Consider the following 14,830-nt stretch of genomic DNA (forward strand, 5'->3'; position numbering starts at 1 on the left):
GTGGGTATTAAATTTGAGCCCGATGATTCTTTAATATTATCACAGTCATGGGTTTCTTCTTCCGGCGATGGGGAGGTTGAGGGTGAGTCATCATCAACATGAACGAGCCTTGAAATTATTTAAGATAAACAGAAAAAAATTTAAATTATTTTCTTCTAATATTTACTGTACTATCATATTAAATATCGTACACAACAAATTGACCTATAATAAGCTAAAGATCAATTATTGGTATAAGAAGTGACGATTATTAATAAAAAAATATGATATAGAACATATCATATAAGCAGGTCATTGCGGTATAGAACTTATTTCACGACATTACTGAAGAAAGAAACTAGGCTTAGGAAATAGTATCAGAATCATTGTTCCAAGCTTATATTGAAAAAATATTTATATGCCTCTTCCCAATAAAGAATAATGTGAGTTATGCTGCAAATTCTCATTAGTTACATAAATTGACAATCATGATTCAATTAAAACTTCCAAGCACACCCCTATTATAAACAAAGACTAATGATATATTGATTTAAAAAATCTACTAAGAACAAACACTAGACACTCACGAGTAAAATGGTGAACTATTATTCACATTACTGATACAGTTTTTTTCGAATTTTCTTCCGAACTGTTCGAACTCGACGTCCGCCATATTTTCCTCGCTCACCCTCTGGATTGATTTTCCCCGCAGTAAGGCCACAAGCGCATTGCTGGATTTGGGTCGATATTTCCTGCCTTAGGAGAGTTTTCGTTGGGGTTGTTGCGGTGCATGTGCGGAAGGGCGGAGAAAAACCGGGAAAGCTTTATACGTATGTAATATACCAAACTATTCAGGGCACCATCGAGAATCGCTTCGAATTTTATTGTAATTAATTTATAAATCTTGAAAATCAGATCCTTTAGGGAAGTACGAAGTATAAATCGAATTTGCTTCATTAACAAAAGTGGGTTTATTCTACCATTTTTCCAGTTTAGCCATAGATATCCTGGCATGAAGCTTAGAAGATTCAGTACACTACTGTTATATTCTAAGGATGTTCAAATCAAATTCTCAGTATATTTGAATAAAATACTATTTTTTTCGAATGTTTATGTTTTTCATTTACATCTTAAAGAAAAAAATTTAAATACGAGTTTTTGATTTAAGAAAATTGACACTCATTTAGACTATTATCTGAAATTGTAGTTTTTTTTAGATTTGACCATCTTGGGACACGTTGATAAAAAGTTAAGAGACAATTTTCGTTAAAAAAAAAGTAAAAAAAGATTTGGAAAATAATAAGACCTTCCTAATAAATTATCTGAATTTGCTTGTGAAAAATAACATAAATTCTTAAAATTTAATAAAATAAAAGCCCAATACTAATAATAGAAAATGCCGTTATTAATAAAATGCGAATAAAGAAGTAAACATTATATTAACTTTTTGTTCTACGAGTAATTTTATATTGTATAATTATCTACATATCAATTTATTTAATTAAGAATCATAATCTAGAAATTGGACGGTAGGAAAATGTTTAACAATAGCCACGATTTTGTCAAATGCCTATAGTTCATTTCAAATAGGTAGAGAGTAATAAAACCTTATTAAGTATATAGACATTTTATCATTTCTCCAAAATAATCCTCGAAAACGTATACATATACTTGTGATAATCTTCGGTCCGGCACGATTTTAAATTTAGCAAACCTTTTACGAAACCGTCTTCACTTTCAATATGTGAAATTATGAGCTTTTCATGTGTGCTTGGCAGGCACTGGCTATCTTTTTATTTTTATCTATTTATCTTTCGTTAACCCAGGTCTCATCAAGATAAAAAGTTTCTTTTGCTTCCTGCGGTACTGCTTGATGGTTCTTAGGAATGTTCTTCAGCAAACAGTTTTATCGCTTTTCAGTATTACTAATTTGCGATTATGCCTTTGCCAAGCAAAATCCATATCCTTTAAAGTGAGTAGAGTTTTTTACTCATCAAAGCAATACTATCGTACCACCAAGCTCCATAAAAATTTTGTCCAAAGTTGGTACTTTTCTTTTTTGAAATAAAAAGAATGAACTTTTCTTTTAACTGCACGTTTAGTGTCTTCATCAAGGCTGGTCTTCCTGTACTATGGTTTGGAGGTTCTACTGCCTTTCTTTCCCGCAATAATCTATAAATGGAAGAATTTCCTATACCAGTCATTCGGGAACATTCCTGTACAACTTTATCTGCAGCAAAACTAGAGTGGTTGTGTTTTGAATAATCATGCATATTTAAAATATAACTTTTTCATTGACTGACAATATACATTTTTTACTCTCTACCTATTTGAAATGAAGTATAATTGCTCTAATTTTAGTGCATAATTAAATTTATAATAGAATATTAAGATTAGGATTTTCTTGAGACTTGAATTTAGAAGAGATTAGAATTATTGCAATCTATGTGCAATATATGTATAGCTAGCATATGTGACATAACTGGTGAAATATACAATTTTTATTGCTCTACAATACAAACCCCTATTTTGATTTTATGCCATAATTTATTATTGAACTTTTTTCTTTTATCTTTCAAATAACTTACATATGTTATATCGAGTTTTGATTCAGTTGAAAATTATAATGAAATTAATCTGAAAATTTTTCTCCTGTAAGACTCCTCAAGATAATATTTTAGAATCGGGGAAAATAGCGTAAAATCTTTTTTATTTGAAAACAAGCTTATTTTAAATCTCCTTTACCGGATAAAGCTTATGTGAAGAAATGTTAATGCAATGCTAAAAAATAATTTTATATTATCAATTGATATATTAAAACTCCATAACGAATAGCTTGTTTAAAAGCCTAAAACTGCTTACAATTAAATGTTTAATTACCTTACCGAATTGGTCAAAACTATTCATTTACTTTTCACATATTTTTTTTATATGGTGACCAATAAAAAAAATTATTAGCATTATTTATTATTTGCCATCAGCATCCGATGAATGTTTCCATAAGCAACTTCTGTTTTGAAATATCTGAACTTTCTTTAACTACTGGAATATGTCAACTTTCCAGGAACATTTAGAAATGTATCTATGCTTGGAGATTAAATAGTTTTGGAACAATTTATTACAATATTTACTGAATGCCGCATGCGGTACCACTGCTGACTCTTATCCATGCTTTCTTATTAATTATTATAAAACATATACGAATATATACGAATTTGTTATTAATGAATATTAAATACGTCAAATTGTTGATAAATCTACTATTGTTATTATATGAAAAATGAAAATGAGTTTAATTTTCTTTTAAGTATATTCCAATTTTGTGAAAGTATTTCGGTTTGGAAAATTTAGTAAGAAAATGTGTAAAACACCTAACATAATTGGACTCAAATCTAGGGTGCTCTTCACCTATCTAGTAATCTTTCTAAGTATAAAATACTTATTTATAAAAATATAAAATATTTCTGGTCTATTCAAAGAAAATCAATATTAAATATAAGCGTTTTAGGGGATATATTGAATTACTGTTGCGAACGCTTAAGCCTTAAACATTGGGAGAACAAGAACCTAGAAATATAAAAAGAATATTAAGGTTCTCTGAACGATATGGGCTATTAGTGTTAATATGAAACAATCAATTGCTACATTCAAGAGTTCAAAAAAAAATTTAATTAATAGCTTATTACCACTAATAAGCAATTTTTTAAAGTTTCTCTTTCATTTTGATCTTCTATGTACTCTAATTTATTTGTATTTTATATATATTAATTATTTTAAAAATATATTTTTCCCATAAAGCCCATTATAATTCTAGCAAATTACAAGTTTTTGCTCATCTACGGACCTTTAGACTCAAGATAGAAAACTCGCTCTCTGAAAGTCTTAGTACATTTCTTTTTGTCGTAAAAAAAAGCTTTGCCAGTAAAAAAGGAGATTTTCATTTTTATCATGCACAGACAACATTCAGCCATGAACCAAATCATATTTTTAACAATTTTCTACATTGTGAGAGAGACGCGTAGACGCCAGTATACGCATCTAAATCATAAAATACCCAGATATGCAGCCAGTGATCTAAGACAATAAAGCACAAAGCCCGTGTACGATCTAAAAATACACGTGGTGTTTCGGAGAGCGTGAACTCGCCAATAGTTCCGGCGACACACCGCAGCTCGTACAGTCTGTCTGCGCTAAATTTGACTGTTTCAAACATGCCAATTATATTTCAGCCTCGCCTCCATAAATAAGAATAGTGTAGTAGCTCCGTATGGCGTCAACTCACACAGTCCAAAGTCTATATCTTTTTTCTCTCTCGGATTCCCTAGACCCGGTCCTATTTACCCCATCACATCATTCTTCGTTTGTGTGTCGACTCGAACCAGTCAGTGTTAAAAAGTGCGGGTAATTTTGTGAAGTGTAAACGAAATGTCTAAAAGATTGTCAGTACATCGGTCTCGTAGCCCTTCCCGAGTTAAGAAAGCAGATCCTTCTATTAATAAGGTATTAAGTTACCTCGAAAATATGAACAAACGATTACAAAATATCGAAAAGATAAATAAAATTCGAAGTCGTAGTCGTAGTGGTCCGAGTACGCGTAAGCGGCTTCGTCGGATCTCTACATCTTCGTCTTCTTCGCATGAATCGCGCAGTTCGTCTTTGTCTCGCTGTATAAGCAACCCGACATCCCCAGGATCGCTGATAATGGATAGGTCCACCGATAACGAGGCGGACACCGCCCAGGAAAATATTTTGGTTACAGAGGGAGCTGAATCGAATTTTGCCGGTAAGTAAAAGAAACCCTATTAATGCGGTGTTGTGTTTTTAAACCGATTTATTTATCGCGCGGTGAGCGATTAAACTATATTATACTGGCAGTAAGATCAAGGAAGCACTCTTGCATTTCTTACTATATCGTTGAGCATATGCATGGCAAACTATTAATGATAAGGTATCATTGAGTATACCTATTTTGGCATATTATAGTATCAGAGAGAATACTTTTTCTTTATGAGGTATCATCGAGTATACCTATTGTGGCATATTATAGTATCAGAGAGAATACTTTTTCTTTATGAGGTATCATCGAGTATACCTTTATTGCCACATAGTATCATCGAGAATACTAACTTATTTCTCTATGGGAAAAATTGAGTAGGTATTTATACTTATTTTGCGATATAGTATCAATACAAATATACTCAATTGGAGGTATCATCGAGGGTACCTGATTTGCCATACCAATGCCGACCTATGCCAACGACAGATGGTTCAAGAATAAATTAAAAAATAAATAAATAAATACATAAATAGAAGGAAATTGTAATGTGTCAATAAAAATCAGAGGTTTTATCTTTATAGTTTCCCATTATATTTTTTGGTTTTAGCCGAAGAGCATACTTCTCCTCAAAATAATGCCTTACTGTCAGACGATGTTGTTGCCATTTTGGGACCTAAAGATTTTAACATAAAAAAATATGGCCCTAGTCTACATGACGATCTAGCTTTGCGGTGGGACAAGCTATTAGCTGAAGGTTTGTCAGACGAAGACAAAAGGAAACTATGTGAGGCTCATCTTCCACCTAAAAATTTATCGGCCATGGCAGCGCCAAAACTCAATCCACTAATCGAAAAGGCTGTGTCTCCCTCAAATGTGTCGAGAGACAATCGCTTGGCTGCAGAACAACAGCAGGTGGCTGCAACTTTGGCTGCTATAGGGCAACTTTTTAGTTCGGTTCTGTCGGAAGAGGGGGGCGGTAATCGCCAGCACATTAGTTTGCTTAATGATACAAGTAAATTACTCCTAGATCTTTTTCATCAACAATCGAAAACTCGTAGAGCTTTAATTGCCGTAAATTTAAATCAAGAATTTCAAGAGGCAAACAAGGAAAATATTACCCCAGATGGTTTTTTGTTTGGAGAGAATTTGGAGGAGCGGCTTAAAGCTGCTAAGAATCTGGAGGTTTCCGGAAAGATACTTAAACCGAAGCCAAACAAAACTTCATATAAAAAGCCTTTAAACTCCAAGGCCCCTTCTCGGCAACAGCGAGGGACGACACGTCGAGAGGGGAACCCGCGTCAATACCGACCAGTGCCCAAATATCCAACCCAGCACAGGGCTTACAATACAGTGATGAACAACAACCCTCAACGCAAGCGAGCAGTTCGACGTTGGCAAACCTAAATAAACAGGTGTGTATTGCTGAAAGATTAAAGGTTTTCTATCCGGCCTGGACCAAATTTTGTCAAGACCGTTTAGTTCTTAGCTGGGTTAGAGGTGTTAAAATACCGTTTGTAGACTATCCAAAACAGTATAATTTTAAAACTACATCTTGGTCACCTGCAGAACGTGCTTCTATTCAAAACTGCATCAATAAATTACTATTAAATAAAGTAATTAGTAAAGTCTCTTGGTGCAAAAATCAATATATCTCAAATATTTTTCTTAGGCCAAAAAGTGATGGTTCTCACAGACTGATTCTAAACCTAAAAAATGTTAACAAACATATAATTTGTCATCATTTCAAAATGGAGGATAACCGTACAGTAAAAAATTTGATTAAGAAAAATTGTTTCATGTGTAAAATAGACCTTAGGGATGCATATTTTCTAATTTCAGTTCACAGAAAATATAGAAGGTATTTGAGATTTAAATTTAATGGGGTCATTTATGAATTCAATTGTCTGCCATTTGGTCTCAATATAGCGCCTTATGTGTTCACTAAATTAATGAAACCTATATTTAGTTTTCTAAGAGCGAGAGGCTTTCTCTCGGTGGTTTTTTTAGATGACATTTTGCTTATTGGTAACACTTATGCAGAATGTTTAACTAATCGGAATGAGACTTTGGATCTCTTACTTAAATTAGGGTTTGTGCCTAACTATGAGAAAAGTATCTTGATTCCTTCCCAGGTAATTCAGTATATTGGCTTTATTTATAGTTCGATAGATATGTCAGTAAGCCTTCCTCAAGATAAAGTTTCAAGCACCCTAGAACTGGTTTCAAAATTCTTATTATTAGAAAAATGTAGTATTAGAGACTTTGCCAGAATGCTAGGGAAAGTAACATCTATTTGTCCTGGTATTAAATATGGTTGGCTATACACAAAGTATTTTGAGCGCCAAAAATTTCTAGCATTGCAGAGTTCAAATGAAAACTATAATGCAACAATGAAAATTCTACCATTACTCTATGAGGATTTTCAGTGGTGGATTAAAAACTTACCAAAGGCGAAAAACTTTATTCAAATTGACTCGTTTGCAATAGAAATATTTTCAGATGCATCTTCTACAGGCTGGGGCATTAGCTGTTTAGGCAAAAAATCGCGGGGGTTCTGGTCAGTAGTTGAAAAAGAATATCATATAAATTATCTGGAATTACTAGCTGTTTTCTTTGGACTCAAGTGTTTTGCCAGCCATCTGTCAAATTGCAACATTCTGTGCCGTGTCGATAATACTACAGCATTAGCATATATCAATAAAATGGGCAGTGTACAATACCCTAAACTCAATAATCTTTCACGCACTATATGGCAATGGTGTGAGGAAAGAAATTTATTTTTATACGCGTCTTATATAAAATCTATAGACAACTGGGAAGCGGATCATGAATCTCGTAGTTTGGCAACAGAGACTGAATGGGCTCTGGATCTACCAGCATTTATGAAGATATCTTCATCTTTTGGCGAACCAGAAATTGATCTATTTGCATCTAGAACAAACGCAAAGTGCGGGAAATTTGTTTCATGGCTGAGGGATCCAGAGAGCATTGCAATAGATGCATTCACACTAAATCGGAATCAGCTTAAATTCTATGCATTCCCACCATTTGCCTTAATCCTAAGAGTGCTTAACAAAATAATCTCTGACAATGCAAGAGGTATTTTAGTGGTGCCTCTCTGGACAGCTCAGCCTTGGTATCCTGTTTTTCTCTCACTTCTAGAGAGAGAACCTATAATTTTTGCACCCTATAAAAATCTAATGTCTTTCAACAGCACACCACACCCCCTTTGGAGAAAAACTACCCTGGCAGCAGGGATTGTATCAGCGAAGCATTGAAGTTAGGAGGAGTTCCTACCGAATCGTTGGATATATGCCTTGCATCAATCACAACTAATACTATTAAGCAGTATAATGTTGGCTTAAAGCTATGGTGGAAGTTCTGCAGCCAGGAAAAAACGAGCATTTATTCTCTATCGATTCCGACGGTACTGAAGTTCTTAACGCTACAGTTTAATAAGGGCGCCTCTTTTAGTTCTTTAAATTCATACAGAGCAGCTCTCTCACAGATTTTAGGTCCAAATCTTAGTGAAGATTTTAGAATTAAACGAATATTTAAAGGGTTCAGCGCTTTACGACCTCCTCTTCCCAAATACGACATTACTTGGGATCCAAGTATTGTTCTTAATTATATAAAAAACACATACATTAATAATTTGACTATAGAACATTTAACTTTTAAAACGGCTATGCTTCTTGCTCTGGCTACAGGTCAACGTGTACAGACACTGGCAAGCATAGAGTTAAGTAACATTGAAAATTACCCTGACAGATTAGAAATAAAAATCTCTAAAAGGTTAAAGACTTCTAATGTTAATAAAATACAGCCTACGCTTATCCTCCCATTCTTCACAGATAATGCAATATGTCCGGCAAAAGCCTTACTTTTATACATACAGAGAACTCACTCTATTAGGGGAAACATTAATTGTTTATTCATAACTTTGAAAAAACCATATCGAACAGCTAGTTCTCAAACGATCAGTAGATGGCTGAAAACTGTGTTGGCAAAAAGCGGAATAGATGAGAAACATTTCAGTGGGCATAGTACTAGACACGCTTCCACATCTGCTGCCGCCAGGAAAGGGCTAAGCTATGACAATATTCGGTTGGCAGCAGGGTGGACTGAAAGGTCTAAAACATTTGCCAGGTTTTATAAAAAGCCATTAATAAACGATAAAACTAATTTTGCCAAAACCGTTTTAAACCATCCCTAAGTTCTTTTAAATGGATTATTTTATGCATTTTTTTTTTTATAGAGCTATAAGTTGTTATTTATAGACCTAAGAGGTTATCTATAGGGTTAAGTTGTTGTTTTTAGAGTTAATTCTTATTTACTAATAAGTTGTTTGCACTACTTTAGCAATGTGCAATTTATGATTTATTTCGCCATTAATTCATAGCGGGTTTGTAGATTTACATGAAATTAGTACATATATGAATAATACAATTACTTGTTCTTTGGGGAGTTTTGTTGGAATATATCAGATTTATATCAGAATGGTGGTTTAATTTTTCAGATTAATCATAGTTGCAACTTACTTTAAACTACTACACTATTCTTATTTATGGAGGCGAGGCTGAAATATAATTACAGGATTAAACAAACTTACCTATGTGCAGTTTAATCCAGATTATATGAAGCCTCGCCTCCATAAATAAGCTCCCACCCCTTATTTCCCTTCCCAAATTAGTTGCAACAAGCTTGGAATAAGAATGATGTGATGGGGTAAATAGGACCGGGTCTAGGGAATCCGAGAGAGAAAAAAGATATAGACTTTGGACTGTGTGAGTTGACGCCATACGGAGCTACTACACTATTCTTATTTATGGAGGCGAGGCTTCATATAATCTGGATTAAACTGCACATAGGTAAGTTTGTTTAATCCTGTAATTATGTTTCAAGTTGTATCATAATTATTTTCCGACAAGAGTTTTCGGATCGTTTGTGTATGTGCCATCAATTTCCGATAACGCCCTGTTTTCTTTTGGATTTTTTGAGTCCATGCCAATCAAGGTGAATATAGATTGTGTATGAATACTAGTATAATTTGATAACTTTAGATAGATTGGCTTGTTTTTTAGTAAGGGAAATTTACACGGATATTTTAGGCAACAATGCATATTGAAACCTTGCAAGATATTTGTGTGTGTATATTTTTATATAAAGGTGCTCTATTTACAGATATACTAATGGTAACGTAAGGTATGGGAAGTCAAATTAAATCAACCGCAGATGCGAGTATACATCGGATAAGAGAATTTGAATTAGAAAAAGTACGTATATATTAGTTTCGGTATGTATATATACCATGCACTAACTTTAGCACTAAAAATCTTACGAAAAAAGCTGTTTCCTTATTAAAGCACCGACTAGTGTAAATCCTGAAAATTAGTTTGTGAAATTTGTTGGTCTTATTGTTAGAAAATGGAAGCGAATATATATCAAATTTACAATTATTTGTATGATATATTTTTATATTGAATAAATATGATATATTTATTCAACATCTTACAACTAGTTGAAGGTAAAGGCCCTTGTAAGAAGTAGCTAAAAAATAAATAAATTGATTCTAGGGATTGTGTGTAACATAGCCAATATCAGATAATTTCCTGTCAACATAATTATTGAGAATATATAATATAAGTAAGTACATTATCATCACACATATCTAAACATTTCTTTCTTTTATATAAAGGTGTCGAAGAAACTTTTTGCACCCTCTCGACGTATTCTATATGCCAATTTGCTTCTAGTGACCGAATTATAGATAATAATATGGTTACCAAATTATAGTTCAATATGGCAACTGAGAAATAGATTTCTGTTGATAAATATTTATCAACTTAGACGGATCCATTCCCTTATTTAAATAGTGTTTTCCAAAATCGCTCTATCTCTTTTTTTATCAATAGCCAAGAAATAGTGAGATAAATTCTCAGTTAACAAAAAAAAAAGAGAAATGAATGGAGGATGAAGGTAATGATAAACCTAGTAGATGTGCTCTTAGTCTTCATTAATGAATCTTAATTGCGCCGTGTGGTTCTTCCTTATGTTTGGCATTGCTGATCCATTTATTCAATTCCATTCGCGGTACACTGAGGAACAATACTCGACTGTCTTGTGATCAATCCAAAGCAATTGATTATGTAGATCATAGAAGAAAATTGATCAAGCTTAGATCCGTAGTTAAAATACGCAATATCATTGTTGTTTGGAATGAAAAATTACATTTTAGAAGACATTATTGTATAAAGAATAGTGTTACGTGTGATATGGAGCATTTGCTTGTATGCTATTTTGATTAATGCATTCTTAGATAATTATTGGGATTATCCTTAACGTCAAATTTAATCATTCTTTGAAAATCATAATTTTCATTGTTTTGATAATTAATTTCATCTTAACTTAAAAAAAAGGAGGTGTCACTGGGGTTCTTCCGATGTTCAATAGCAATGTCTTATATCGTATTTAATTTATTTTAAAGTATTTTGTATAAGTAATCTTATTGAAAAGAATTATACCTATATGGAACTGTAATTCTTTTATGAAAGCATGAAAAGACTAATGTTATTTTATAAGTATTGTAGCATTTTTCCCGTTTGTTAGGTGTGAATTAAAACAATCGAAAATAGTCAACTAATTTATTTACACAGTTCACTACGAAAACATGATGACTCACAATTACTAGAGATATTTATTTTTACCGTATTTATTTACAATTATTTAAGTTTTGCGCCAATATTCCGAATTTTACTTCACTGATCTGACAACTGACTACTATCGGCGATGCGGCTCCTTATATACTGGGCTGTTCCGGAAGATTCCCGCGAACCTTTGACACGTCGTGCGGTGTGCCACTTGTGTCATTCCGGAATGACGGAGAATCACCTGATTTCTCAGTTACAAAATTTAAAATAAAAAGCTACTAGTAGCATTTTAAGCACCGTCAAGTCTCAACATTCAATAAGCTCGGATTTTTTTTAACAATAACAGCTGTCATTTTAATATTGATATTAATTATTATTATAGGAAATTGCTATAAGAAAATGATTTTCTATTTTTAAGCTTAGGTTACTGAAATTGGCAGCTGTTTAGCAATGGAAAGTTTCAGAACGGTCCTTTTTTCCTAAATCGGATTTTTTTTTTATTCGCTTGCCCTGAGAAAACTTACTATTCTGCTAAAAAAAAGAGGTATATTCTTTGGTCGTCTTGGATTAGATAATATATTTATGTCGATAGACTCTGTGAGTTAAAAGCTCAAAGACTCACAAATAAAAAAATCACGAAAAATGCACTACTGAAACTCTATTATATCATCTAAATAGTCGCAACCTATTCCTGTTTTACTTTCCTATTTGTTTTATCAGCTCCCGAACTTTTACAAGTTCGGGCGCTGTGAAAACGGGTCTTTTAATAAATTATATTTTTTCATTTTTACTTTTAATAATTTGCATACCAAAGCTGTAATCCCCTCAGCTAATTTTCCCTTGTGCTTTTAGGTAAATCTTATAGAAGAATTCGATATACTTCAAATAGTGGGGGAAGGATGGTTCGGAAAAATCTTGCTCGTGGAACACAAAGCCACGGACAGGGAAATGGTTCTAAAAGCACTACCGAAGCCCTATACCGCTCTCATTGATTTTTACCGAGAATTCCATTACGGTCTTCACCTGGGCGTACATAAAAATATTATATCTGCTTATGATGTGGCCTTTGAGACGGCGGGATTTTATGTGTTTTCACAGGAGTATGCTCCATTAGGTTTGTTCATTTATTATTATCTTTATATACAGACTATAGACTGTTTATGATGACATTCTAGGTGATCTAACTTCCAACGTATCAGAGAACGGTATAGGAGAATTACATACAAAGCGAGTGGCCAGACAATTGGCATCCGCCCTTGAATATATTCATAAAAAGGAATTGGTTCATAGGGATATCAAGTTGGATAACATTTTGGTATTTAAGTCGGATTTTTCCAGAATCAAATTATGCGACTTTGGAGAAACTAGGCCGACTGGGTCGGTTGTTATTCGCAGAAACGAATGGCTACCTTATGCCGCCCCTGATATTTTAGAGGTGCCTACAGATGAAAGCTATATGTAAGAGAATTGTGATAAAACTAAAAAAGAATAAAACAAACATTTTTAATTTATCGTGTTTGTAAAAGTTTTTTTTCCTTTCAGCTGTAATTCCTCTCATGATGTTTGGCAGTTCGGTATAGTCATTTTCGTATGCCTTACCGGCTGCTTACCATGGCAAAAAGCGGCATTTGATGACCCTAGATACGTAAGATATTCCTCTTGGCATACCAGCCCAATAGCAATAATGAGAACACCAAAGTTATTTAAACTAGTATCATCAAAGGCACAAAGATTCTTTAAAAAGTACCTGGATCCTAAAGAAGAGCGTCGGCCTAATGATTTGAGAGATGTTTATAGGTAGGTAAGTCTTATATACATTCTGAACAAATCTGAAATGAATTTTGTTCGCAAATTTTGGTTTTAGATATTTGGAGGACAGATGGATGTCCAAAGGTATGGAAAAAATTACTGAAACCACCGTTGAAGAAGAAGGCTTGTGCCCCTCAATGTATAGCTTTCACAGTTCGCCGCAAGAAAAGGATAAATTATTACACTCACTTACACATTACGGTCTGGAAACTACTGTAGATAGAATCGCAAAGAAAGATAGAATAAGAAAATGGATTGAAAATAGCGTGATTGCTGAAGAAGGTATGGAAGATGGAGGTATTGATGAACCTGAAACGGTTCCCAAAAGAGATGGGGCAATAAATAGGACCGAAGTTATTAAAAATATTGGTAGGTAAACATTTCATAAACTGATCATATATTAAATATATTTGAATATTCTAGGAGCCGAGAGGCAGAGAAATAGAAAACAAAGCTCAAGACGCATCGCAGAAAAAGAATATAGGCCTCCAGTGGATCCCAGAATTCCTTTAGAAAGTCAGAAACAGCAAATTTCACCACATGAAACTTCAAAGGAGTTATCCAATACCAGTGTAACTGGCGAAAACTATATAGATAAGAGGCGGTACTTTCAAAACGAAAGAAATGTTGCTCAAAAAAAAATTCCATCTTTTCGAACCAATATACTTCTTAAGGGGGTTGGAGTAAATGGGAGCTCCAACAAAAAGATCTTAAGTGCTTTGCCATTTAAAAACGTTACAATAGTCGATCCAAACTCTCCGACAACTTCATCTGACAGTGCGATAAGCAGCGACAGCTCAACTGTTAAATACAACTTTAATAAAAATTCACCTTCGGAACGTCAATTATCCGAAGCTTCCGGACATATCCAGAATAGATTAAAATTTATGTAAATCATATGCTAATCTAAATTAATAAACATTTCTCACGGTTTGTTTAATTTGTTCGATTCTTTAATTTATAATAATTAGTTTGTTACAGAGGTTACTATTAGTAAAACACTTATAACTGATTTAAATTGAAATGTTGTTCCTAGGTAACACACAATGCTAAACCTTAGTAACCAGGTGACATCTGGATGGTGAAAATGTTGTTCTTTAATGGTTTGTCCTTAAAATCATATTTCTAATTCTCCTTCAATGCCTAACGGACTACGTCTGCATGATGTCTTTGTTCTCCAGTTGCTTGGAACTTTCGGCTGTACTTCTAATGAACTTTTAAGACATGCATTTTCAGCGATTTTGCATTGCCGTGGTCGATATTACGGTCAAAATCTCAGTTAATTTCTCATTTTCGAAGATATTTATTATTTCTAAAAACTGTAGTTTTCTGTTTTTTATTAAAGTTTTTTCCTTTTAGCACTTTTGTCCTTCTGTTTGGTATGTCGTGCCATGTGTTTTCACTTTTATGATCAGTGATTTCATTAGGTCGAATACCAAATCGTCAGCGGTTGAGTTTGGCTTATTAACTGAATCAATGAAAACTAATTGTTATTTAACGGCAAAAGTGCCAAGGTAATATGCAGCAAATATAGTACATTCTCTTCTTTATCCATATTTTGTTTTGTTAGCTTCAAACTTAGTTCATCGTATTCGCTATTTACGAAACAAAACAA

General features: G+C 33.4%; 4 protein-coding genes across 7 annotated transcripts in view; 2 read left to right on the plus strand and 2 right to left on the minus strand.

The window, feature by feature from the left end:
* LOC126739097 (JNK-interacting protein 1) overlaps positions 1-695 on the minus strand; it is a 5,749-nt gene extending 5,054 nt beyond the window's left edge. Inside the window, exons 1-2 of the mRNA XM_050444619.1 lie at positions 567-695; positions 1-108 (exon numbers count right to left, since the gene is read on the minus strand). The exon at positions 1-108 is cut by the window's left edge and continues 14 nt beyond it. Coding sequence (XP_050300576.1) covers positions 1-108; positions 567-652 — 194 coding nt within the window. The 5' untranslated portion in view covers positions 653-695. The remainder of the gene's footprint in view (positions 109-566) is intronic.
* LOC126739100 (uncharacterized) overlaps positions 1-14,830 on the minus strand; it is a 232,541-nt gene that overhangs the window by 98,157 nt on the left and 119,554 nt on the right. The window lies entirely within an intron of this gene.
* On the plus strand, positions 4,203-9,256 carry LOC126739093 (uncharacterized). Of its 3 annotated transcripts, XM_050444614.1 has the most exons (3): positions 4,215-4,762; positions 5,364-6,168; positions 7,971-9,256. In XM_050444614.1, the coding sequence occupies exons 1-2, from the start codon at positions 4,405-4,407 to the stop codon at positions 6,158-6,160; spliced, it is 1,155 nt and encodes a 384-aa protein (XP_050300571.1). In that variant the 5' UTR covers positions 4,215-4,404; the 3' UTR covers positions 6,161-6,168; positions 7,971-9,256. The 3 variants fall into 3 exon arrangements, with proteins under 3 accessions (XP_050300569.1, XP_050300572.1, XP_050300571.1); XM_050444612.1 differs by having other exon boundaries at positions 4,203-4,762; positions 5,364-9,256; XM_050444615.1 differs by having other exon boundaries at positions 4,214-4,762; positions 5,364-9,256.
* Positions 9,648-14,159, plus strand: LOC126739090 (serine/threonine-protein kinase SBK1). Its single transcript, XM_050444607.1, has 7 exons — positions 9,648-9,772; positions 9,941-10,032; positions 12,259-12,520; positions 12,582-12,864; positions 12,949-13,203; positions 13,271-13,584; positions 13,639-14,159. The coding sequence occupies exons 2-7, from the start codon at positions 9,964-9,966 to the stop codon at positions 14,106-14,108; spliced, it is 1,653 nt and encodes a 550-aa protein (XP_050300564.1). The 5' UTR covers positions 9,648-9,772; positions 9,941-9,963; the 3' UTR covers positions 14,109-14,159.

Source organism: Anthonomus grandis, chromosome 8, assembly GCF_022605725.1.
Source record: "Anthonomus grandis grandis chromosome 8, icAntGran1.3, whole genome shotgun sequence".
NCBI classification, from domain to species: domain Eukaryota; kingdom Metazoa; phylum Arthropoda; class Insecta; order Coleoptera; family Curculionidae; genus Anthonomus; species Anthonomus grandis.

What these genes read in the sequence shown, in the direction of transcription:
- LOC126739090 (XM_050444607.1), top strand. Translation starts at nt 9,964, where the DNA reads ATGGGAAGTCAAATTAAATCAACCGCAGATGCGAGTATACATCGGATA. An exon ending in GAGAATTTGAATTAGAAAAA is followed by an intron (nt 10,033 to 12,258) that starts GTACGTATATAT and finishes TTGTGCTTTTAG; the next exon opens with GTAAATCTTATAGAAGAATT. An exon ending in CCTACAGATGAAAGCTATAT is followed by an intron (nt 12,865 to 12,948) that starts GTAAGAGAATTG and finishes TTTTCCTTTCAG; the next exon opens with CTGTAATTCCTCTCATGATG.
- LOC126739093 (XM_050444612.1), top strand. Translation starts at nt 6,505, where the DNA reads ATGGAGGATAACCGTACAGTAAAAAATTTGATTAAGAAAAATTGTTTC.